The sequence below is a fragment of the Vigna unguiculata genome, chromosome 3 (genome assembly GCF_004118075.2).
Source record: "Vigna unguiculata cultivar IT97K-499-35 chromosome 3, ASM411807v1, whole genome shotgun sequence".
NCBI lineage: Eukaryota > Viridiplantae > Streptophyta > Magnoliopsida > Fabales > Fabaceae > Vigna > Vigna unguiculata.
Window position 1 is genome coordinate 41654916 of NC_040281.1, and position 27218 is coordinate 41682133.

General features: G+C 31.4%; 3 protein-coding genes across 12 annotated transcripts; all 3 read left to right on the plus strand.

The window, feature by feature from the left end:
• On the plus strand, positions 1-2909 carry LOC114175734 (probable serine/threonine-protein kinase PIX13). Of its 3 annotated transcripts, none has more exons than XM_028060521.1 (6): positions 1-224; positions 342-697; positions 1026-1161; positions 1251-1378; positions 1735-1855; positions 2277-2909. In XM_028060521.1, the coding sequence occupies exons 1-6, from the start codon at positions 158-160 to the stop codon at positions 2585-2587; spliced, it is 1119 nt and encodes a 372-aa protein (XP_027916322.1). In that variant the 5' UTR covers positions 1-157; the 3' UTR covers positions 2588-2909. The 3 variants fall into 3 exon arrangements, with proteins under 3 accessions (XP_027916322.1, XP_027916321.1, XP_027916323.1); XM_028060520.1 differs by having other exon boundaries at positions 3-224; positions 1251-1393; XM_028060522.1 differs by having other exon boundaries at positions 3-224; positions 1251-1393; positions 2340-2909.
• Positions 2910-8041: 5132 nt separating this feature from the next.
• Positions 8042-12795, plus strand: LOC114178393 (dehydrodolichyl diphosphate synthase 6-like). Of its 2 annotated transcripts, XR_003603318.1 has the most exons (4): positions 8044-8422; positions 9915-10043; positions 10854-12014; positions 12259-12795. XR_003603318.1 is itself a non-coding variant. In XM_028064257.1 (3 exons), exon 3 carries the CDS (start codon positions 10895-10897, stop codon positions 11843-11845), a length of 951 nt encoding a protein of 316 aa, XP_027920058.1. In that variant the 5' UTR covers positions 8042-8422; positions 9915-10043; positions 10854-10894; the 3' UTR covers positions 11846-12042. The 2 variants fall into 2 exon arrangements, 1 of the variants encoding a protein (XP_027920058.1); XM_028064257.1 differs by lacking the exon at positions 12259-12795 and having other exon boundaries at positions 8042-8422; positions 10854-12042.
• A 3766-nt stretch (positions 12796-16561) lies between these two features.
• LOC114178121 (dehydrodolichyl diphosphate synthase 6-like) lies at positions 16562-22265 on the plus strand. 7 transcript variants are annotated; one of them, XM_028063840.1, is made up of 4 exons: positions 16562-16726; positions 16883-16994; positions 18369-18447; positions 20756-22265. In XM_028063840.1, exon 4 carries the CDS (start codon positions 20797-20799, stop codon positions 21874-21876), a length of 1080 nt encoding a protein of 359 aa, XP_027919641.1. In that variant the 5' UTR covers positions 16562-16726; positions 16883-16994; positions 18369-18447; positions 20756-20796; the 3' UTR covers positions 21877-22265. The 7 variants fall into 7 exon arrangements, with proteins under 7 accessions (XP_027919641.1, XP_027919640.1, XP_027919645.1 ...); XM_028063839.1 differs by having other exon boundaries at positions 16629-16726; positions 16818-16994; XM_028063844.1 differs by lacking the exon at positions 16562-16726 and having other exon boundaries at positions 16777-16994; positions 20756-21917; positions 22082-22265.
• Positions 22266-27218: the final 4953 nt, after the last annotated feature.

Consider the following 27218-nt stretch of genomic DNA (forward strand, 5'->3'; position numbering starts at 1 on the left):
TCAAGAATTCGTATTTCCGTCTTCTGGAATTTATTTATAAATGGAAAAATTATTGTTAAAATATTGTTTTAGCTTTCCGAACGGTTGCGAAGATTACCAAGACACAATATGGTTAACCAAGTGATCACCAAAACCAGAGGTTCCTGACTGCCATAAGATGGGTCTCTGCTTCTCCGGTGCTCCGTCTCTTCATTCCTCCTCTCTCAACCGCCATGACTCTCCGGGCAAGTTATCAAAATTTCCGCGCCCTTTCTAAATTCATCCCAAAACAGGGAATGATTCGTTACTTTTTTCCTCCGGTTCGAATTTTCCCATGAGGGGTTCGGTTCCTCTGTTTTCAGGTTCATCAGACATTCACGGCAGCAACTTCGAGTTCTGCGGAACCACCACAACCACCACGATGAGAAAGACTCAGTTTTCCGTGAGAGAAAGCATCGACAGCGAATGCTCTCCTCTCCCTTTTCCCGAAGGCCAAATTCTGAAATGGCCTGAGTTGAAGGTGTTCAGTTTTGAGGAGCTGAAATCTGCGACAGGGAATTTCAGGTCCGACAGATTGATCGGTGAAGGTGGGTTTGGCAGAGTTTACAAGGGATGGTTGGATGAGAACAACCTCATCCCCGCTAAACCAGGCTCTGGAGTGGTAGTTGCCATCAAAATGTTCAACCCGGAAGGTTTACAAGGGTTTTCACAGTGGCAGGTCGCTTTGTTTTCAACTCTTTCATTTACATTTTTTAAACTCTGACTTTAAATTTTTAATGAACCCACACACTTCCATCTTTATATTAAATTAATTGCTATCATGTTAGCAACTGAATACAAACTTTTCTTTACAATGTTGGTAAAGTTAGATGAACTTGTCCTGTTCCATGTTCTAGAGAACATGCCAAAACATAACTGGCTAAATATTTATCGTTCTATCATGTTGTAATTTTACTTTTACATTTAATTTTCGTGTCATACATCCTTTGTCTTGAACAACTTGAGTTGCTATTTAAACGTGATTTTGTGTTGGTTGGAGAATGCAGTCTGAGGTAAATGTTTTAGGAAGGCTTTCTCACCCCAACTTGGTGAGGTTATTGGGTTACTGTTGGGACGAGGATCAGTTTCTTCTTGTGTATGAGTTTATGCCAAAGGGAAGCTTAGAGAGTCATCTATTCACAAGTATGAATTGAAGACAATTAAAACAGGTTAAAGAAAACTTCTCTTGTTGACTAAGTTTAATTCATATTACTTGTCTTGTTTCTGAGCAGGAAGTAATAGCATGGAGCCGCTTTCTTGGAACACCCGGCTTAAAATAGTTATCGGTGCAGCTCGGGGATTAGCTTTCTTGCACGACAACGAAAATTTAGTCATATTCAGAGATTTCAAGACCTCAAATGTACTTCTCGACAGGGTCAGTTAGTTTTTGTTCGCTGACTTTCGTATGCCTTTTGTCGTACTGGAATCCAGAGCTAATACACTATCAAGTTGGGATAAATGGACAAATACTAATTTGGACCCCATCATTTGTTTTACGAGCCAAACTCATTTTGAAAAAGCTTAACTCCATCTGTTAACATGTAAACCTAAAAAAAGGCAATATCTTGATTCTCATTGTCTATTTCTTGGTGTTTTTAACACTATTGTCCCTGGACGAGTTGAAGAATATTACATGATGTTAGGAGTGCATAATAGTTTTAATGTACGTGCTGAATTCCTCGTAATTTTTGTAAGGAATTGCTTTTTATCGTACAGAATTACAATGCAAAAATATCAGATTTTGGCTTGGCCAGAAAAGGACTATCTGGGGGACAATCACAGGCTACCAGGATCATGGGCACATATGGTTATGCCGCTCCAGAATATGTCGCAACAGGTAACTGTATCTGCACATAATTGACAATTCAAGCAGCTTTAAAATATGTTTTTAATTTATTAGTGTTTCACAAAGCATAATATGAACAAGATTTGCATATGCAAGAAGGAAATGGAAACAAAATGTAGGGAGAATGAACGGTTTATTTGGTGTGAGGAAGTATTATTTGTTTTTATTTCACATGTAATTACTTAAATGACACCTGACTTCTTGATTTCAAAGACATTGTTTTGTGAAAATAAGCCAAAGACGAGAAAACAGAGAAAGTTTCCTTAAAAGGAACAGACCTTAATGTTATAGTAGTAAAGCAATGAATGTATTTGTGGAAATGAAGTTAGGAAGGTAATAAGGAATAATGGAGTCCAATGCTTTGACCCACCACAAACTAACATGTGTTTGAATTGTATGAATATTTGAACAGGGGACTTGTATGTGAATAGTGATGTGTATGGATTTGGTGTGGTGCTTCTTGAAATACTTACAGGCATGAGGGTAATTGACAAAAGAAGGCCAACAGAGCAACAGAACCTGGTTGAATGGAGAAAACCATGTCTCTCTTCCAAAAAGAAGTTGAAAAGCATTATGGATGGTAGGATAAAGGGTCAATATTCAACCAAGGCTGCTTTAGAAACAGCAAAACTTACTCTGAAATGCCTAAAGCCTGACCCTAGACAACGTCCTTCAATGAAACAAGTACTTGAGCGATTGGAAGCCATTGAAGATATTCATTGATATCCCAACTTAGATAATAATTTAACTTCTCATACTAGTATTGAAATGGTTAAAATTAAAAAAAAAAAAAAGAGTGGAAAATACCAATTCCAGCAATTGAGCAAGTTAGAACTCTGCAATTCAAGACTATGCTGTCATGACGTTGGCTATGATTTGTACTGTTGGGTGTGCTTGTTTCAAGGAGCTCCATTAGATTTTGTTCTTTTGAAACGAATTACTATTAGAATAGATGAGGAGAGATGAATTTACGAATAAATAATGTATTTGTATTTAATGATTTGTGTAGAAAACAGAGTAATGATTTGCAGGATTAAGATATTAATTCATCTCGCTGAAAAGAGAAGATCTGAAAGTAAAAAAAAAAAAATTTACATTATTGCCCCAAGTTTAGAATTGGTACTGAATGAATTTGCATAGGATTGAATTTGGTTCTAGAAAGAGTGGAACCGATCCTTCTCCATTCGCTTTATATATATTAGTGTAAACATAGGCGCTATCGCACATATGTGTATGTATTTTTTAAATATGCGTGATATTATATTAGTAGATCATAATGTTGTAATGTTATTAAGTTAATATATAAACTAAAATTATATTTATTAAAAATAAAGTGAAGTATATCAAAACAGATGAAAAAATAACCATTGATAAATAAAGAAGAAGAGATAGTCGATTTTATAAAAAATTTGTAAAAATAACGATCAATTTTTAAAAATTTAATAAATTATTATATTTATTAAATTTTTAAAAATTTAATAAATTTAATAAATTATTATATTTAAAAATTTAATAAATTATATATATATATATATATATATATATATATTATAGATAAAATAAAAAATTTGCATCACATCATACATAATAACTATTCTTCATATTTTTTATTTATGTCAGTGAAAAACCAACACGACAAATGTACCGGTCGCACATAGCAAATAATAAGTATTTTACCGTTCTCTCCCAAAGGCCTTGTGCAACGCATGACAACTCTCGCAATTCACGACTCAATTAGACATAAAGTTCACACAAATACAACGAAAACTCTTTTTGTATTTTATGAAACAGTTGGTGTGCAACAAGAAATTAACATAGTGTATTTACAATTTGTCAAGATTAGGCTTCAACCATTTCATTCTCATGCATTATAAATCATCCCAATTCCATATTCATGTTAAAATCAATTCACAAGAATACTCAAATCCTATTCCTAGAGCCTTTGAGCCTATGATTACTCATCAAATTTCAATTCCTTGAATCCTCAACAAGTGAAATCATGCATTAGTTTCAAGAATCTAAGATTACTAATGAACCAACTTCTATTCCTAGATACAAGCATCCATTAGGTATTTAATTTCAAATCTAGATTCTAAAGATGTTTCCCAACACCTCAAGAATCATAAATCAAGCATGGGAACAATCCACATCAAGCATTAAGCATGGAAATCAAATACTAACATGAATTGGAAAAGTATATAAATTAACAACACAATTTTACACAATAATTCAATGTTTTACATCTAATCTCAACAAATAGAAATTGCTCTCCATGGTGGAGAACTTAGGGTTTTACAAAATTGAAGAATAGGAAAGAAATTAGAACCATAAAGTAGAAACAATCTCTCTCCCAAGGTTCTTGAATACTTCTCCATGCTCCAATTACGCCTCCCATTCGCTTCTCCGCCTCCAATTTTGTAGCCCATCATCCTCTCCAACCCAAAAGGGGTAAAACCTCCATGGATGAAGAAGGAAACCCAAGAAGGAGAAGGGAGAGTTTCCCAACACCCCTAATAGCCTCCAAGAGTCTCTCCCAAGCACGCAGGGTGTTTCTATTCGTGAAAAATGAGGAATCCCCTAATACTCTCGTAGAAACATGATTAAATAACCATATTTGTGTATTGGGGTCGATATTCTCGCCCAGCGGCTTCACACTCGCCCAACGAGGCCTAAAATCGACGTTCTCAGACATGTAACTCGCTGGGCGAGCCATATTTTCGCCCAGCGACCGAAATACTGCAGTTCTGATCTGTCATTTTCGCCCAGCGAGTTAACAGCTCGCCCAGCGAGTGACCCTGACGCCCAATGGTCGTTTTTTGGCCTTCCAAGGGTGGTCTAAGGCAGTATATACATATAGGTGAGTCCTTTCTCCATGTTTACAGTGCTGGACTTAATCTCAATGCCCCCTCAACATGATTATTTGTGTAAAAGTCAATCTTTCATGTCCAATCATGCTTCCTTGAGTTTCAACTTGTTTTCCTTCACTAGAATTGCTTCCTATTGTTTTATTTCAGACACTCATAATAGAGATTAGAAATAAAAAAGTAAAAAACAACTAAAATACGAAACAATGCAAAAACAACATAAACTAGAGGATTAAATAAGATAAAAGCTATGTAGGATTGATTTTATTCACGAAACTTAACATTAATAAAAGGTGGAAAACAACGTTATCAATTTATTACACCTATTAAATTTTTATTTAAAAACTATTCATCAACACTTTTTTTAAATTAATTTACACTCATCAAATTTTTATTTTATATTATTTTTAATTATAAGGATATATTTGTAATTTTAAATTTTTATTTATTAAATTTTTTTTATTCATCACATCTATCAAATCATCACAAACTTTCACAAATCTTACCTCCATATCTATTCACTTTCACCTCCAAATCTTTAAAAAAAACACAACTTTTATCCTTAAATTTATTCAAATTCATCCGGTCACTCTCTTTTAAATTCATCATCTCAAATAAACAAAGCCTTACGCAATGTTCGTTTCTGGGTATGACATTGTTTAATGGTATTTGAGAGAGCGGATTTTCATGTATAAGTGCGTTCGTTTTTAATGATTTTCGCGGATTAATTCATCCATCCCCTCAAAACAGTGATGATACTATAGTGGAGTTAGGCAAATGACAAAAATGCCCTTGTTAAGTTCATGGAGGGGGAAGAAGATGAGTTGATTGAGTGTGGTGGGCGAGGAAGAGGATGAAGGGGTGGGTTGTGGTTGCACGGTGGTGGTGGTTGTGGTTGCACAAGGTGGCGTGGTGGTAATATGCACTGGTGCTACAAGTGTGCAAGTGTGTGTTGTGTGGATGGCATCGGTTACGACACCGGTGTCTTAACATTGAAGAAGATGACACCGGTTACGACACCGGTGTCGTGTGTGTGTGTTTGTTTTTTTACTTTTTTTAAACTTTTTTATTGACTTTTTTTAACTTTATTTATATAACTTTGTATAATTTTTTTAAAATTTAATTGGATAAATTTTTTTACATTCATAAAAAATTAGTTTTTTTTATTTTAAATTTTCATACAATTTTAATATTTTTTAATTTGTATTAATTAATTATAATTATTTTTATAACATCAAATTACAAAATTATTCTCTTTTTTCATCAAGGGTATTTTGGTAACTTCTTAATTCAATATATTTTTAGAATTAATTTTATCTATCACATCAATCAAATCTCTCACTAACTTTCATACAACTTATCTTCAAATTCACTCACTTTACTTTCTAAATCCACTCAGAAAAACACAAAAATTCATCAACCCAAATTTATACAAATCCATCTTCACACTCTCCCCCCATATCCACTCCCTCAAACGAACACACCCTCCATGTCTTTGATTCTCCTTTTGCGCACATCATGTCTAAAACCTTCAAGCAATTTTTAATCCAACAGTTTTTTAAGACCCACACTTTTAATAATTTTTTTTAGGTTCGCCTTTCTTCCTTCTTCCCCTTTACCCCCTTTAATCAAACTCTATCTATCTAGCCTATATAAAATAGGCAGTCGCAGACACTCTTCTCAAACCCTAAATCCTTACTATAGAATTCACGGAAAATATAAAATTTAGCTAGTCTTTGCTATTTCTATTTACCTCCTCGAACGTGGCAGCAACGATTTCTTAAAGAAAGAAACCAACAGAAACCGTAGGCACTACTGCAACCTAAATCCTTATGGGAATAACAACTGAAATTAATAAACATTGTCTATGGTTTTTATCTCAAATGGCAGCAGAGATAGTTAAAGGTGTTGTCACTTTCAATGACGAGGAGACGAATTCGAAGCGGAACAAAGAAATTAGGCTTAAATAGTAGTTTGGTCTTAGTTTTTGTTCTGTTTTTTCAATGTGGTCCTACTGTTTATTTTTTTTTCAATTTGGTTCTAATATTGATAAATTTTTTTCAATTTGGTCCTTTTCACTAACACCGTTAAAATAGTTAATGGATGTGAACAGTAACCGCCACGTGTCATTTTTGAGATTTTTTTTTTAAATTTTTTTAATTTTGAAAAAAAATGTATACGTGTCAAGCCCATATCATGCCACGTATCATTTTTGTGATTTTTATTTTTTATATTTTATTTTTTTTTAAATTTAATTTTTTAAGTTTAAAAAAAAAATCCACATGTCAAGTTAATATCATGCCACGTGTCAGAATCAGTTTTTTATATTCAATTTGATCCCAATATTCGTTAATTGTTTTCAATTTGGTCCTATTTTTTTTTAAATTTAAAATTTTTGTTCTTCTCCAAATTGAGACAAAATTTAATTTGTATATATTAAAATGTATATTTTTTGTTAAATATTTTTAATTTAGAATTAGAGTTAGTTTAAAATTAAAACGAAAAAAGCAATGACACCATTAATTTAAAATTTTAAGAGGTTAAAAATATTTAATTTTAAACCAACTGTAATATTAAATTAAAAATATGTATTTTAATAAGAATATCCATATAACATTTATATACAAATTATATTTTGTTTTTGGATAGGAACAAAAATACTAAATTAAAAAAAAAACTAGAACCAAATTGAAAACAAATAACGAATATTAGGACCAATGAATATAAAAAGTTGACTCACGTGACATGATATTAACTTGACACACGGATTTTTTTTAAATTAAAAAAATTAAATTTAAAAAAAATTAAAAATAAAAATAAAAAATCACAAAAATGACACGTGGCATGATATGGACTTGATACGTGTATATTTATTTTTAAATTAAAAAAATTTAAAAAATTTAAAAAAATTATAAAAATTATAAAAAATTAAAAAAATCAAAATTAAAAAAATAAAAAAAATCTCAAAATAACACTTGGTGGTTACTGTTCACTTCCGTTAACTATTTTAGAAAAGGACTAAATTGAAAAAAAATTACCAATATTAAAACCAAATTAAAAAAAAAATTAACAAAACTACATTAAAAAAATCGAATGAGAATTAAAACCAAACTACTATTTAAACCAAAAAATTAAATAAAGGCAAGAAAATGAGAACCAAACAGTAGCTTAGCAGAAAGAAAGAAATTATAAACGCTTCAGTTGAGATTACCAGATGAATAAAAACTAAATCAAACATGAGGTGCGCTTCAGTGATGGGACCGCTTCCGCTTCCCTCGTTGGCGTTCTCTGTCTTTCACACGCGTTCATTTATTTCTCCACTCCAACATGCAGTTAATTTACTGCATCACGCAACTTCAAATTATTCAAAAACAAAAATAAAAATGTCACTACATGTAGCGGGTTAAAAAGAGGTAAAAAATACCAGGTTAATTATCCTTTTAAAAATTAGGTGGGAACGGCAGAGACCCACTACACACCACCACACCGATTATCGGAACGACAACGACGTCACAAACTGCGGCAACAACGACGGCGTGGAGAACAAAGAGAACGACAACGCCTCGCGAACAAAGAGTGCCTTCTGTGGGGATAGGTAAAGAGAGCCACGAAAGCGTCCGCGAGTAGAGGCTTCTATAGGAAGAAGGAACCCTACCCCGCGAGCAGTAGATGTGATGAACGAACTCTAATCCGGGTGAGTTTTGTTTATTTTCACGCGAAACGACAATGAATGGCGTCGTTTAAAAAAAATACCCCTATGAACTCGCCAACTCGATTGCAAGCTCGCGAGTTTGGCGGAGCTTACCGAGTTCTCAGCGAACCCACCGATCCTGCTCCAAAGTCGAGTTTGCTTACGATTCAACTCGGGCAATGTTTGTGGGAACGTATAGTCGTCGTACGTTTTTTACATTTTTTACAAGTTAACAGTCGAGTTTAATAAGCATGACTATTTTCTTGGGTGAATTGATTTTTTTTAATAAGTCAAATCCCATTTATAATTTACCGTTTATAATCATAGGACGAAGCTCAAATATTTTATTCTCTTATTTTTGTTTTCAGAAATCTCTTCAGAAGTGTTTGATTGTGGTGAAGGTTGAGTGATGCAATGCGTTTGTTGGCTTCATTTGACGAGAGAAAATTGTGGGGATGCTTGTTTCTGTCAATTGGTTCTGTTTTCTTTGTTGGGTTTTTCTTTGTTGCTGTGATTTCCAAGCTTTTGCCACCTTCTCATGTTCCCCTCATTTCTGCCTTGCAAAATGACTGGTAATTAACTATTGATTGCTCCTAATATTGAAATTCGTTGCTGTTTTGTTTTATATGCTGATTATAGTGAGTGTGTTATATTGTGCGTCTCACGAACATGTAATTCATGATACACAATAAATGGTTACTGTATGTCCCATTCATGACATGAATCTGACTTGTTTAGTTTGAAATTTGTGTTTGGTGATGACTCGAATGTGGTAATAAATTAGACAAGGTTGTGTTCTTGACTTTCTTGTCACTTTGTGTATCCGGTAAGTGAAATATCGAGGGTTGTACCACGTTTGAGTCTGCTTGTTTCATACATCTCTGAGGGGAAAAAAGAGTTTGTCTTTTAGATCTATATTAGAATAAGAAAAGTGTCTATGGCTAATGGAAAGTTGTTCGAATAGATCCCAAAGTTGCACATCACTTAAGAGTCAAGATTAAGGGTAGTTTATGTACACCGTCTCATAAAACATTTAATACTCTAATACAGCCTAAACAAAACAGCTTGGATACTCAAGGCAGTGAATTTGGTAGCGTATAGCCTCACTGATGATGCTTTGAAAATAAAATATTGTTAGGGAAATGATCAAATCAGAAGAACCAACAAATTGTTGGACTTGAGGAGAGAGGTTGTTTTATGATGAAGTAGTTAATGAAGTACCATTTTACTCTTGGTCCAGCTTGATGTTTGTCCTAGCTTCCTAAGTAATTCTTTCTTTCTTTCACCCTCGTTTGGACTCTTGGACTAAAATAAGAAAGATAAATTTGACTTGTTTGATAATCTTGACAATTAAATATATGGTTGGAATAAATTCTGTGTTGTTGCTATCATTTTTTGTATAAGCAGTTTCTTTTGTAACTAATATTGTCTCTCTGACTGAGGAAGAAATAAAAACTAATTGTTTTTCTGATTTTGTTTTTAACAAATATAACAGGTACTACTGCTTTTTGGTGCCATTGACTCTCCCTATAATTGTTGTTGCTGTGTACTTTCATTGGCTCAGCATGAAGTTGTTCAAGCATGCTTAGCATAACCTTTTCAGATTTTGAAGGCAGAAATAAATGTATGCTGTTGGAGCAACAATCACCTATATCAATTGCTGCCTTGTTAGATATCTCTGCAACTTGCACTCCTCTCATCACCTAAAAAGAGCATAAGGATTAAGATGTTAAATGTGATTTGATGTGTGAATTAACATGCGAAATTGTTCCTATTTAATCAAAGGCCCCGGTTTTAAATCCTGAATATGGTGCTAAATATTTGCACAAGTCTTGTTTCCCAGAGCGATCTTATAAATTGAATGCACAGTACAAATGCATTTAAATATTGAATATGTAAACAAATATATAAAGGGTGCTTATATGTCTACTATAGAACAAGTTTACGTGCGGAGTTAACAAGGGCATGGGTGTGCTCCTGTTTATTGATTGTTTCCACGTATATTCTTTTGTTGATAAAGTTTAAATTATAATTCCTCTGATATATTATTGTTAGGAAAATTTGATCCTTTTAAATAATGTTTTAAATCCTACATTTTTGCTTTTGCTTCATTGCTGCAACAAACTTATAGGAGTCCCAAATCGCATAGTTCCATCCGCCTTTAGAGCACTGATACTTAAATCATCAATGGAATGGAATATAATGTCATTTGCTGTTCGGGAAGTTGATTTTAATGCATATGCTGTAGCGGGGAGGTACCCAATTTATTTGGTGCCTGAACTATGCCATTTATGAATTTTCTTTCTTTATATTTATAAAACTTTGTCTCTGTGTTTGCAATTCACAATATAGTCATACTTTCTTCTTACAAGATGTTCAAATGTTGTTGCTTTAACACTTATCTCTACCTTATAATGAAATTCCTTTTAAACAGGTTTATGTTGGACTCTTCAAGTTTCATAACCTAACAGTTCAATGCAGAAAAATATTGGAAATATTATAGGCCAATTGTTTGCTGGTTTAAATTGTTATGTAAGAAGATGTATGCTTGCCATTTTATCTGTGGGTCCTGTACCAAGTCATATTGCTTTCATCATGGACGGGAATCGGAGGTATGCAAAGAAGAAAAACATGGAAGAAGGTGATGGCCACAAGGCTGGATTTAATGTTCTCACGTCCCTCCTTAGATACTGCTATGAATTAGGAGTGAGGTATGTAACTGTCTATGCATTCAGCATTGATAACTTTAAAAGGAAATCTACAGAAGTTCAGTCCTTGATGGAACTGATGCAGAAAAAGATTGAGGAATTGCTTGAACAAGAAAGTCTCATTAATGAGTATGGTGTTAGATTACATTTCATTAGAGACATGCAACTATTGACAGAGCCTGTTAGGGCTGCTGTGGAGAAGGCAACGAGAGTTACTGCCCACAACAACCAGAGAGTTCTTTTGATTTGTGTAGCGTATACTTCTCGTCACGAGATTGTGCATGCTGTTCAAGAATGTTGCAAGGAAAAATTGAATGAAGTTCAAACGAGAAAAAAAGTGAAAGTTACAAATAGTGCGTTTTCAAGAATTGATCAGGGTCTGAAAGGAAATGATTTTGATTTGCTTTCTCAAGATTCATGTAAAGAATATCTAAATGCAATCAAAGCACGCAGTAGTGAAGTAGAATGTGCTGCGAGGAAAGATGGTTTGTCTGAGAGTAATGTCGAGAATGATATCGGTAACTACAGTGAAGCTCAAATGATATCATACAATGGACTGGTCGAAATGACTGAAGAGAGAAAGCATAAACAGGATGAGGTTCCTTTTATAAAACTGGCGGATGTTGAGAAGAACATGTACATGGCAGTTGCACCTGACCCAGACATCTTGATCAGAACTTCTGGAGAACCTCGCCTCAGTAATTTTCTACTTTGGTAGACGAGTACATGCCCTTTGTATGCACCGACTGCACTGTGGCCTGAAATTGGTCTAAGACACTTGATCTGGGCAGTATTAAACTTTCAGAGACACTATTTTTATTTGGAAAAGAAAAAGAAACAGTTTTAAGTGTATTCTTGTTGGCCAAAATTCAGAATATGCGCAACAGGTAAATTATAACTGCATACATTTGGCAATTGGAGCAGCTTTAACTGTATGTTTTTTGGCTGTAGTAATGACTACTAGGCATAATATGAGGAGATTATTTACATGCTATGCTATGTAATAATGAAATGGAAGCAAAATATGGTAAATAACGAACAACGTGGAATTAATTTCAGAATTCTTTATTTCGTTTTTATCTCCAACTTAAACTTATAATTACTAAAATACCTCTACATTTTTTGTTTCAGAGATTTATACAGAAAAACAAAAAAGAAAGGACTTGTGTCGTTTTCACCATTCCTGTAGTGAAAAACAAGAAATTATAACAAAGTCTCCTCAAACAATCAAGCTTTATGGAAGATGAAGTTGGGGAAGAGGGAGTCTAGAAATAGAAATCTAGTGTGTATAATGCTTGAACATTTGCCTATGAACTGTATAAATATTTAAACAGGCCACTTGTATGTGTAGAGTGGTGTGTGTGGGTTTGTGTAGTGCATCTTGAAATGCCTGACAGGCGTGAGTTGATTCAACGTCCAGAGAGCAGAAGAACCAAGCCTTGTTTCTCTTCCAAAGAAAAGTTGAAAACCATAATGGATGGTGAGATAGAGGGTCAATATTCGCGAAAGAAAGCGATACAAGCAGCACAAATTACTCTAAAATGCTTAGTACATGACCCTAAACAATGTCCTGCATTTTAATTTAGTGCCACTAGATTTGTTTAAAAAGGGGTTATCCCTTTTTTGTTAAGATATTAATTAAGTTGTGTTATTTTGTAGAGACCCCTATATGCTTTACCACACTCCACTGTTTGCATATCTTCATTTCTTGATCAACATCCAAAGTTGTGTGAGCCTTTGGGAACACTATATGATTATTTCTGCAGTAACTTTTTGACGCATATTGGTTTTCTTATCAATGAGGTCAATGTATTCTTTTGGTGCACCTTGGTATGTGACAACATTACCATACTAGTTGGATTTGACCACCATTTAAATTTCTGTGTATATTGGATTATATATGAAGAGGTCAATGTAATTTTTTGGGGGTAAACTCTTCGTGAGAAGAGACCATGGTTGTTATTCTACAACATCTATGTTTAAAGATGTTTTTGACAGCAAACGTTGTTCTGCCTATTATTCATTGTGGTAGCATGTTGTGTTTGTACTATATTGTTTAAGTTCTCACTTAATTCGATTATATTTTGTTAACTACGTGTGTGATATATGAAATTAAAATCTAACTATTTTTTAATAATTATTTGCTAAGTTACAAATATATAATAGATTAAGCGTGTCTTACATATATTAGATTTTAATAAAATTTATTGTAAATAATATTTTAATTCACAAGATAGTCGAACTAACTCATCTATGGTTAGTATCTTTTATAAGTACATTTGAATTAATACATTAAATAATTTCTGAAATAGTAATAAGTAAGTATTCAGGACAAATTTTTATTGAGATTGTTACATTTTCTTTTTGTTTTGTAGTAAGATTCTCGAAATTTCCACGTTGAAAGATTGGATCTCATTATAGTTTCAATGTTCCGTTATTAATTTTGTCAGGCTGTAGCTGAAAAAATGTTCAATTCAACCTGAATAACCTTTTTTTAGTAACTTGTACCATCCGGTTGGTTGGTTATTTTGATTTTGTAATTTATGTTTTATATTTATATAATTTGGTAAATAAATAAGTTAATCATTTAAATAATTCAAATCTTATGAATAATATTCTATTATTTCAAAATATCATTTTGTGGATTTATATAATTAAAAATAATAAATATTTTAATAAAAATTTTATAAAAATGATAAAAATACTAATACAATATTATTATGATAGATTATAAGTTAATCCATCTTTAACTTAAACCTGTTTAACCTAGGGCTGGGCAAAATAAACCAAACTGCACTGAACTAAAAGATTGTTCGCATGAACTGCACTGAACTAAAAAACAATTCAGATGAACTAAACTCTTATTCTTAAAAATAAACTGGACTGAACTGTACTGAATTACACTATAATATAAACTGAACTGAACTGTTATAAACTAAATTGTTTTATGAACTGCACTACGTCAGAACTGAACTGCACTATTTTTGGATTGAACTGCACTAATTTTTAACTTAACTACATTGTTTTTGAACCGTTTTTGAATCGAATTGCACTGATTTTGAATAAACTTCACTCTTTTTGAACTGAATTGTACTATTTTTGAATCGGATTGCATTGATTTTGAATTGAATTACACTATTTTGAATCGAATTGCACTAATTACATATGATTGTACTACACAATAATAATTTAAAGTTTATAATTTGAAAGTGCTTAGAAAATAATACTTGAAATATGCATCATATTTCAATACACCAATTAACATTTTTATAATTTATTTTATTTATATTAAAGTTTTCCGTAACTTAAAATGTAATTAAAATATTAAAATTAATATAATAAATATAAATATCGGTATTAAATTACTTTTTATATTTTAAAATATTATGTAATATTACTTTTTACTTTTACAATGTTTATTATGTTGCATAAAAGTTTTTTAAATGAATTTATTTTAGAAAATTCTCAAAATTAATATTTTTTTAACATTTGTATTCATTAATATTTGTGTGAAAAATGTTATAGAAATTTTATGAAGTTCTAAAATTAATATTTTAAGAATTTTTTAAAATAAATTCTCTTTAAAAAAGTTGATGCCACGTAATAAATATTTTAAAACTAAAAAATAATATTACATAAGATTTTAAAATAAAAAATACGTTAGTACCAATATTTTATACTAATTTCAATATTTAAGTTACAAAAAACTTTAATATAAATAAAAAATTATAAAAATGTTAGCTGTCACAAAATTTAATTTTTAAAAATAACTTCTGTAAAATCATAACATAAAAATAACATTACATAGTAAAATTCATTCAAAATAAAATAAGATATTGAATTAATTTATAATTTTTTTTAATAAATTAATTATAAATATTTTATATTTTTCTCAAAGAAAGAGTAAAGTAAAAAATTAAGAAAAAATAAAATAAATATTTCAATATGAAAGAGAAAGAATAGAACGTAAAACATAAAACACATAAGTCTAATTCTTATCCTAATATCAATATTTTATTTGAGGTATTTTGCTCTTTCAATCTACTATAGTTTAATAGTTAACTTAGTTAACTTAACATAAGTTTAGTTTCTTAAAACTGAACTATTTTATAGTACAGACCAATTATTATTATTATGAATAATTTAGTATATTTTAGTTTAATATAATACAATTAACTATAGTTTAGTAAATTATGTCTAGCCCTAGTTTAACCTATGAATTAAGTGAAATTAGATTCACTTCAACTCACATTAAAAAATAGACTGAATTTTTTTTTAATATAATCTGATTCGAATATACGATGAACCGGTTTAACTTATAGATAAAAATTACATCTCTAATATTGTGTATTCTTGTAGTTAAAATACCAATGTGGATTGTAATTGGATTTGAAACTAAAGTGTAAATTTTTCTTCTTCCTTATTTATTACTTGACTTATTTTAAATTAAAAAAATATCTAAAACTAAATTAATATGCAGAGGAACCTTTATTTAAAAGAAAAAAGAAAATATATATATATATATATATATATATATATATATATATATATATATATATATATATAGGGATTAGTTTCAATATTGTAAATAGAACAATATTTCATATTTACTGTTTACCGTATATAGATTCTTAGATTTTACACAAATTTTCATCAATTAATTTTTAAAAATAAGAAAACTACTTTATATCAATTCAAGATTGTAATTAAATGATTCTGATCTTTCTTTCTCAAAATTAAACCAAGTTAACCTTAGTTGTCTGTGAATTCGAAAACTAACTCATTATAATAGTCAAATTTTGTTTCAGCCTTTTTAATGAATACATATCTATTTCTGTTAGATTTATTTAAAAGCCTTTTGAATGAATACATCTTTTCTATTAGATTTATGTAAAAGCAACTTTTATTGACCGAGTATTTCTTAAAATAAAAACTAATAACCATATTGTTTTAATATTAATTACATTTACTTAATTTTTTTTTTAACTCAAAGAGAGTCTGTGAAAGTTTATCTGAGTTTAAATAGTTTACATAAAAAAGGTTCCACGTTGAGTTAATTCATTTTCCATATCTAAGATCTTAAAGTCTAAGAGTTAACTCGAGATAAGAATTTATATTTATCTAAGAATGGGTAATACTGGAATTAGATTTCTAAAGGTTCTAGATTTCTAGTCCTGGAAATATTTGTAGTGCAAAATTAAGAATCATTATATGATAAAAATCAATAAACTTATCTTACATAATACTTTATCATTAAACTAAAAGCATAAAGTTGATATATTATTTATTTATTCTTTTATTTTTTAAAAAGCTGCAAAATAAACACTAAATCTTGATTCCTAAGGGGTTTTTTTTTTTTTAACTACAAGCTCAACCTTTTTGCTCCATCTCCCTGCTCATTTTTTCTTTTATCGATTTTATTTTAACTTTACTAAAAACGATGGTAGATTTTCTTCGTTTTTGATATTTTAAATTATTGGTGTTAGTCTATGATCATAACAATAGTGACTTAGATATGCTTAATTGAAATTTGTCATTCATTTGGGTTCTATTTGTTCTGTCTTTTTCCTGGATGACATAAGTTTGATTTTTCTTCTGGGTAAGTGATTAATTGCATGCAAGTGCATCTGCTACTTCTACTGTCATATTTAGCCTATGATATTCATTATTTATCAAACAAACAATTGCAGATTCAACGAATCTACGTTGTTTTTTGTCATCAAATAAGACTAACATAAACACTTTGCCACGTCAGTTATGAGAATTATTCACTTGGCTTTGGGAATGAAAACGTGTTTAGTAGACGCTCTCAATTATTTGGGCTTTTGCTTCAATTCAGACCACATGTAAATTTTCCCTCCTCCAAGGTGACTACGGCGACTATTTTTATTTTTACTATTATTATTATTATTTTAATTTTAGGTGAGGGTTTTTCCGCTGGTTCTTCTTGTTTCTATACTGTATGAGATGATTTCTTTGTTACAGTGTTTTCATTTTGCTCCTTACTTTTATAAAAGAAGTGTTTTCTTCCTTTTAAGCATGACTTGTTTCCTTAATTATTCGTACTTTTGCTGTTTTTGTTTCAATGTTTAGTACTAATTATTGGTCCCCGGAAGTTGCTGTAAGATAGATTTCCAGAGCTTTTTAAAATGATTTTTGTCTTTGGAACGACTGGGTGTTAATTTTCCTGCACCTGCCAAGTGTTTGAAGGAATGCATGAATGAATTTAATAGTTGAATTTTTTTTCAATAGTCTCGTTGACTGCATATCTTTCTTTCAATACTGTTTTATGGGTCCTTATTAGTGCACTAGTACAGGTTTAACAGGGTTTTACTATATATTTATCAGCTTCTGGTTATCAACCCATCAGTGTTGAGAGGAAAGTGGTTGTTAGTTTTTCATTTTAATGACCAGGATTGCCTTTTCGCAAACCTAAACATATAATGTAGTTGTAGCATGCTCTTTTTATTGTCTGTGTCGCTGTAACATGTTGAATTTGTTTTTCATACGCAGCCTAGTTTACCACTTCTGGACATATGTTCACATTTTTTGTTGGCTAACTAAGTATTTTAACCTTATCCGATCTAATTAATTAAGTAAAGCTCTTGCTCTGATATTCTGAACATAACTTATTCTAGTAGCGAATACCTGTTTCATTTGGTTTTGAAAGATAATATTGGAAATTCTTGCTTCTGATTAAATCGTTTTGTATATTTTGTTGCTTTCCTGCATCTATCGTGGCAATAACATTTTCTTGCAAGATCAAAGCTGATGGATGTTGCTGAAAGGAGTAGTCATCGTATTCATTTTGTAGTCTACACTCAGTGCTATGATGACTGATTTTATACAAAATTTTCAACCCATCGCTTTAAATACAATGGAAACCATCATACTTGCATATGTGTGTACGAGGAGCAGTAGGAGCAAACACTAGGAGGGTTATGAAGACTATGTATGATCATTATGTGTTGCATCTGAGGATTTTTTTTCTTTTTCTTTTTCGTATTTTAAACAATTTATGTACCAATGGGAAATATTATCTTTTAAAGTCATCATAGATCTGTAGTCACAGCTAGTATATATTTCAGGCCTTTCATTTAGGAAGTGAGAAAGTCCCAACTCCCCTGACTTATAGGTTGAACTGTAACTAGGAATTGAACAAGTTATGAACATTTTGCACATTCTTGTTTTTCGTGCACTTTGTGCTTTTGAACTGAGCTATTTGTGATATTTTCTTTCAGAATTAGGGACGTTCAAGAAACCAAACGAAGCACATTTAGTTGATGAAATCATAGGGTTTCAAGAAGGCTCTGTTATCAGGTACTGGCATCAGAGTTTGACCATTTTTCTTCTATATGATTTATATGTATTTATCCAGTTAAAAATGAATTTTCTATTATTAAAATTTTGCATCTTTGTTGTTTGGGTTGATATTGTAGAATTGAAGCATTAAAGTGGAGTAAAATGTCAAAATTCTGCATTTAAGTTTCTAAATATTGTAGTCCTGTCATAGTAGAGTTTCATGCTTTTTATTTCAAGTTTAACAACTTACATAGGAAGCTGGTTTTCCCCCATTAAATGTGATGGTTGTATGTCTATTTGATTCAGGCTTTAAATGTGCTTTTTGGCATGAATTTTAGCCCCATTTTAATGGTGCTTGCCTTCAACTCCAAAGGTAAAAAATGAAACCAAAGTAGGATGAACACCTGATTTCTGTGAGCGTTATAATTCAAATTTTAATCACGCTGGACCAGAATACCTGCAACTTTATTGAACTGTATTAGAAACAAAAACACACCGCAGCTTTATCATCCTCCAGAATGAAAAACTTGATTTTTTATTGCACCTTGGAGGGAGAATGGGATTTACTCTTATCAGATTATTGTATTGTACAAGCCTTTAGAAATTTTATCGTATCACTCCCTAACCTTATACCCATGGTTCTGAATTGCAGTTGAGATTGTTCTTGTAGTTAAAGCCGTTGCATTTATTGTGATGTGGATTGTGGTCATTATAATTGCTATGTTTAAACTGAACATAAATTATTCAATTATTTTAACTATTGATATATTTTTTACAATTATTCATCAGTACATCATGCAACCTTCCAGTGCACCACCATGGAGTGCCTCTTGCACTCCCCAAACATCCCATCCATTTAACCATTGACACTTAAGGAATTACATTATAAGATTGAAATTTGAATCTTTGTTTCCTTTTTTTTTATTTGACAAAAATGTGAAATTGAATGGTGCTGAGGTTCCCTTGCGGTTCCATTGCAGTTCCATTGTAGTTATGTTATGAATGCATTATATCATTACATATCATTTTGTGGGCTGTTGCCTTTGTAGGCTGTTCTACAACATCAATATTGTGGTCACAATTGCGATTGCGAACTACAATTTAAAATCATGTTTATATCCTTTAAAACAGAAACGCTTCACTCTCCTCTATCTGCCAACAAAACTATTAGTCACACAGGGCATAACCTTAAATTTTCTGTCTTGGTCATGACCCCCTACATTGTGACCCATCATGTCTTCTTATCTACCCAAGCTACTTTAGGTATCCTATCATCGATGCTCTTCCCCTCAAGACACACAATGTCATCTAGTTGGATAATCTCTAAGGATACTGATCCTTAACTTTTCCACCAAAGTTTTTCTTACTTTATCTTTTGGTCTCTCAAATGTTTATCGTCAAGGGGCATTTTATTTTTCTGTTGATTTAATTTTTGGAGATGATATAAACCTTGAACATGTTCCATATTTGAAGATCGTCCCTGGACTTCCACTCCATCTGTTGCTGCATTTCAGGTAAAGCATAGTTGGAGATTGGGGATTGATTTTAATCTTATTTGTGTAAAGGGTGTGTCTTTTTCCTATGTTATTATGATTATTGTTTGGGAAAGTGGCTATGAAATGAAAGTTATATTGTAAATTGATTATATCTAGAACGAATGATTGATGACAATTGACTTTTGATGCACTATTAAGTGACTTTAAGTAATTGTGGTTCAGAAATTGTGCATTGAACTTTGCATTCCACTCTAATTTTAGATTTACTTTTCATTTAGACTCAGCAGCATCAGTTTTTGACAAAAATGGCACTTGTTCCCCATAATTGATTTGTGATCAGATTCAACTGTTGCAACATTACAGAGTTTTTGAATATTGATTGTTTACACATATATATTCTTTTGTTGATATAGTTTAAATTGTATTTTCTTTTTGGTATTATTTGTAGTAAAATTTTATCCTTTTAATCAGGGTTTAAAATCGTAGATTTTGTTCTAGGTTCATTGCTGCAACAAACTTACAGGAGTCCCAGCTCTCATAGTTCCATCAACTTTTAGAGTAGTGATACTCAAATCGTGAATAGAATATGATATCATTTGTTGTCTGGAAAGTTGTGTTTAATACATTAGCAGCAGCAGCGAAGCACCCATTTTATTTGGTTTCAAAACTACCCCATTTATGAATTTTTTATATTTATAACATTTTGAGTCTGTTTTTACAATTCACAATGTAGTCATACTTTCTTCTTACAAGTAGACCTGTACGTTGATGTTCGACTGTTGTTGCTTTAACTCTTATTTCTAAATTATAATGAAATTCCTTTTAAACAGGTTTATCTTGGACTATTCAAGTTTCACAACTGAACAGTTCAATGCAGAAAACTACTGGAAATATTGTAGGCCAATTCTTAGGTGGTTTAAATTGTTATCTAAGAAGATGTATGTTTGCCATTTTATCTGTGGGTCCTGTGCCAAGTCATATTGCTTTCATCATGGATGGAAATCGAAGGTATGCAAAGAAGAAAAACATGGAAGAAGGTGATGGCCACAAGGCTGGATTTAATGTTCTCACGTCCCTTCTTAGATACTGCTATGAGTTAGGAGTGAGGTATGTAACTGTCTATGCATTCAGCATTGATAACTTCAAAAGGAAGTCTACAGAAGTTCAGTCCTTGATGGAACTGATGCAGAAAAAGATTGAGGAATTGCTTGAACAAGAAAGTCTCATTAATGAGTATGGTGTTAGATTACATTTCATTGGAGACATGCAACTATTGACAGAGCCTGTCAGGGCTGCTGTGGAGAAGGCAACGAGAGTTACTGCCCACAACAACCAGAGAGTTCTTTTGATTTGTGTAGCGTATACTTCTCGTCACGAGATTGTGCATGCTGTTCAAGAATGTTGCAAGGAAAAATTGAATGAAGTTCAAACGAGAAAAAAAGTGAAAGTTACAAATGGTGCGTTTTCAAGAATTGATCAGGTCCTGAAAGGAAATGATTTTGATTTGCTTTCTCAAGATTCATGTAAAGAATATCCAAATGCAACCAAAGCTTGCAGTGCTGAAGTAGAAACTGCTGCAAGGAAAGAGGGTTTGTTTGAGAATAATATCGAGAATCATATCGGTAACTATACTGAAGCTGAAACGAGATCATGCAATGGGCTGGTTGAATTGACTGAAGAGAGAAAGGATATACAGGATGAGGTTCCTTTTATAAAACTTGCGGATATTGAGAAGAACATGTACATGGCAGTTGCACCTGACCCAGACATCTTGATCCGATCTTCTGGAGAAGCTCGCCTCAGTAATTTTCTACTTTGGCAGACAAGTACATGCCCTTTATATGCACCAACTGCACTTTGGCCTGAAATTGGTCTCAGACACTTGATCTGGGCAGTATTGAACTTTCAGAGACACTACTTTTATTTGGAAAAGAAAAAGAAACAGTCTTAAGTGTATCCTTACCGGCCAAAATCCAGAATATGTGGCAACAGGTAAATTATATCTGCACACAATTGGAAATTAGAGCAGCTTAGTACATGACCCTAAACAATGTCCTTCAATTTAATTTCACTAGATTTTTAATGTTATTATAATTTGTTGAAAAGGGGGTTGTCCTTTTTTGTAAACATATTAATTAACTTATGTTTTTTTGTAGACACCCTATATGCTATACCACACTCCACATGTATAAATCATAAGAAACTCAAAGAAGCGAGAAAATAGGTTTCGTTTGTATTGCATGGTATGATGGGTAGTCACATAAATGTGACTATTCCTTGTGTGGAACCAGAAAATTCGTTTCGTTGAAAACTATCAAATAAAGGTATGGTCTTTCCCCATATATTTTTATTCTCCATAAACATGGACTTGCTTTCGAGGTATTTGTTTTCAATGAAATTTGACAGTAAAAAATTTGTTATTTCAATAGAAAAACAAACTAGATTTTATTTTTAGTTCTTTGTGTTTAAATTTATAATTTAGTCCAGTTTACAATTTAAATATATCAACTTTATATATCTAGGAAAATAGTTTTTTATAAACAAATTGATTCTTTTAAAACAATTTTATAAAATAAGTATGATATTTGAAATACATAACAATCTAAATTTCATTCCCTTCGTTTAATTCCTAAGAGTCGGAAAAGAAAAAAAGAAGAACATTCGGTTAGACGAAAAGATGTTAAAGAGAAAACAGTAAAATTTAAGTCAATGAAATTTTAATAAATTTATTATCTTTAAACATTTTACATATATGATAAATCTTTTTTCTAGCGCCTTTAAAATATAATTATTATCTTTAAAGTTTACTGAGATTTATGTTATGTTCGTTTGAGGGAAAAAGAAATTGGAAAGACGGATTATGAGAGGTGAGTTTTATGTTTGTTTGTAGTTAATTAAGAGAGAGTGATAGTAGGATATATCACTTTTATCATCTCGTGTAATGGGAGGTGAATTGAGATGATTAATTGTGAAAATACATGTTTATCCTTTGTAAAATATTAAGCAAATACCGATTCATTGAAGAAGGGATTCGATCCTGCTATAGTTGGAACCGATCTAGGGATGGCTTGAAAGAAGAGATTCGATCCCATATAGCTTTAATCTGATCACATATCACTTGGATCCAATTCTACATCACTGGATCCGATCTCACATCACTTGGATCCCATCCCACATCACTTGGATTCGTTCCCACATTATTTGGATCCAATCCCACATCACTTGGTATTTCTTTTTCTTCTATTTTAGTGGTTAAAAAAATTAACAAAATAAATTTATTCATACAAATATCAAATTACATTACTTATTACATAAAAGGGTAAAATGGTAATTTAACTAATACTTATATCAAAACATATTTTTTAATCTATCATATCAATCAAATTCTTCACAAATTTTCACAAAATTTACATCCAAATCTACTTATAATTACCTCTAAATTCCTTAAAAAAATAACACATAATTCCCTTTCAAATCTACTCAAACTCATTCACTCCCTCTCTCTCAACTCCCTCTCTCTCAACTCCTCTTTTTCAAGTGAACACAGCCTTAGAAAGTTCGGGATCGTATCATGTCCATAGAGATATTGTGGTTCAGTTAAAACCTTTGGAAGTTTTCAAATTTGATTCTTTCATGACATTATTTTTGTGTACTTTGTTTCATTAATATGTTTCTTTCAAAATTTCTTAAAATATACATAAAAGACAAGTGCCGTACTAATGAATTATTGATATGTTGAATAGAAAGAAAGATTATTAATTGAATAAAGGGAGAAAGGTAATTCGATTGTCTTTCTTGAAAATGAAAATAACAAGAAACATGATAATCACAAGGTAAGGATTCTAGCTCAATCAATTATAAAGAAAGAGTTCAATTTTTTTTTTTTTTTAAAAAGAACTACCTCAACCAATTACAGAGAAAGTCAAAATATTTATTTTTATAAAAGAACAGACACATGAAAAAAGACTTAAAAAAAAAAGAGTTGTTATAAATATAATACAGTTGATTTTAGTCATAACATGCTGTTGATTGATTTTTATTATATAATTTATATTTTCAATACCTTGTAGGGTATGAGAAATTAAAAGAGTCTTGTGGAAAATGAGTTATACATTTATTTAGGATGAAAGTTAAGTTCACAAGTGGAAGTTATTTAAACATGCAAAGTAATGGCCTTATTCTGCATCTAGAAAAGACTTTTTGTGTTCCTAACTTTTATAAGAATTTGATTTTCATTTTAAGATTAATTTCTTTGGGTTTTTCTTTAATTTTTCAAATTTTGGTTTTACATTGTCAAATACATAAAAAATTATTGCTTTTGGTGAACTATGTAATGATCGTCATTCATTATTCTTCTCTTTTTTTCTTTTCTTTTTTGCAAAATAATAATTCTATCTATGAACATTACAACTGGGTTAAAAGGATGTATTGTGAATGAAGAATCGTGGTACAAGAGATTAAGACACACCCATTTAAAGACTTCCATGACTTCATCCTTAGAATGAAGTAGAGATGCTCATATCGAGAGTAATATATATATATATATATATATATATATATATATATATATATATATATATATATATATATATATATATATATATATATATATATATATATATATATATATATATATATATATATATATATATATATATATATATATATATATATATATATACACGATCTTCAAAAAGTTTAAAATTTTCTTCATATCATAATTAGATTTAGACTTAATTAGTTAGATGGTACACATTTTGGTTTGAATGTTTCAATTTAGTTTCTGTTTTTAAAAAAGTGTCAATTATGTCCCAACTTTTGAAAAAGTACCTCAATTAGGTCCCTTTCAGAAAAAAAGTACCACGTGTCAGTCTCTGATTTTTTTTATTTTTTTTTGCCACGTGTCAGGTTCCTGCACTGACAAAGTATTGACACATGTCAATAGTGTTATTATCAAATGTCATTGTCTTGATTTCAATTTAATCCTCACATATGTCTGTTTGTTTCAATTTAGTCCCGATTGGGAACAGTCCAAGTGTGAATCAAAGTTCCACATTGGATATAATAGACAAAGTTAAACACTATATAAGAATAAGGCCCATAACACTATTGTCTTAGGTTTTAGGTTTAAAAAGTGTGAAATGTCTAATATGTGTAAGACTCATATGATATAAATATATAGAACCACAATATCTAAATAACTATAACGTATAAAATATAAACCCAACAGTCCCCACGTATGTCTATTTGTTTCAAGGGTTAATTATGTTTTTCGTCCCTCAACTATCGCTAATTTTTGGTTTAGCCTCCATATAACGTTTGCACTATTTTAGTCCCTGACATTTTGAATTGAATGAAAATAGTCCTCAATTTTAAACTCCGTTAATTTCAATTGACACCTATCAAACGGAAGACCACGTTAGATTCCATTTTCAATTGAGTTAAAAAAAAAATTGCACTGCGTTATTTTTTTGGTAACGTTTGAGGGTTTGTTTCGTCGCGCCCTATTCCACCACGGGCACTGCCACGATGCAATCTGGAGAGGTTGCTTCTTCCTCAAAGTCTATGGCCACCACATACCACTGTCGCAACACCCACCACATGTGCGCCTCCCAACAAGGTGACCAAGCTTGTGCCCGAGTCTGCTATTTATGCTAAGTTACTTGAACTTGAGACCCACATAGATTCTGTTTTGGTTAGGAAGAAAATTGATGTGCAGGAGCATTTGAGAAACCCTCGCTGTATTAGGAGAACGCTTAGGATTTATGTGTATAATACATTTCCGAAACAGGTGAAAGTGGAACCCGGAAAGATTGATGTGGATGAGCTTTCTTGGGTTCTCAGAGTTTGAATGACCCTTCATTCTTCATGTGTGATGCTTCTCTCCAAAGGGTGTTTGGGGAGGAGAAGATGAAATTTTCTGTGGCTTCGCAGAAGATATCACAACATTTGTCACCTCCGCAGCCTATACACCTGGCAAGCACTAAGAAGCACAAAGAGATTAATGCTTTTGATAATCTGATCTCTGATTCCATAAAGAAGATCCATGAACACCATAGGAGACGAGCATTCTTCCTTAGCTTTAGTTATTCCCAGCGGAGTTTATTAATGCTCTGATACCTTCTCAAAGCAAGGATCTGAAGCTTGTTGCAGGAGATGTGAGCCATGATTTTTGACAATATAGTTTTAGGATAAAATTAAAATAGTTGTTAATTTTTGTATTCATAAAAAAAGTGATTGATTAGAAGGTAAAATAATAAATGTGAATCAGATGTAAATTTGTTTGAATGTTAAAATAACATGAGGCTTTTATAAAGACATTGTTAATTTGACTTTAGTTAGAATGCTTTCAACTTGACTAAAATTATAAATTCAATTGAGTTTGAGGTTATGCTTTCTTAATTTATATTAATTAAAGTAATATTAATGCAATGTGGTTTAATTTTGATTGATTGACATACCTCAATCAAAACCTACCAAACTTTAAATTAAAATTCGCTGCCGTGCTCATGAATTCAAAGCTAATTGATAATAAGTTTGAAGGATAATCATCAAGCTTATAATTAATGCAAAATCTTAAAGAAACAACAACCATATAGCAAGAGCTACCGTGATTATAAATTTGGCATTCAGTAAGGCCTGTAAAAGACACTTCATATGAGCACTCTTGCAGACTTGTATTGTATGCAACATATATCTCTACTAGTACATGTCTTCTACCCATCATGAAGATGGGTCTATGAGAAAAACACAAGCCAAGTTTAACTTCTAAGTGCATACCTTCAGCCCAAAACTAGATTCCAATAAATAAACAGAAAATAGTACAACAAGGAAACAAATCCTACTCTGGAACTCTTGGTTTCTATCTAAATAGTATACAAAATTATATTTACTTCTCAAGACCAACTAATTTGTTCCCTCGAAGACAACATTGACAGGAGAAAACAATACAAAAACTGACTAATATGACAAATTGACAATCTCTATGTACTCAGCAAAGGAATTTAGGAGATTCAAACCAAATCCCATGCAGCCATTACAATGTATCTTACTATCTCAATTTCTACTGTTGTTGGAAATAACTCGCAGATATCCAATATGATTAAAGATTCCCTGTGACATAAATGTTTCAGACTTCTTGTATCAGTTACTGGTAAAAATAATCATATAATAACTAATAAGTAGCATTAAGCATATACATCAGAAATGCTATTATGTAAAGATTAGAATGTATGTATGACATTACTAAAGAATAAGACCTCACACCACCTTAGAACCTTTGCTACGTCACTT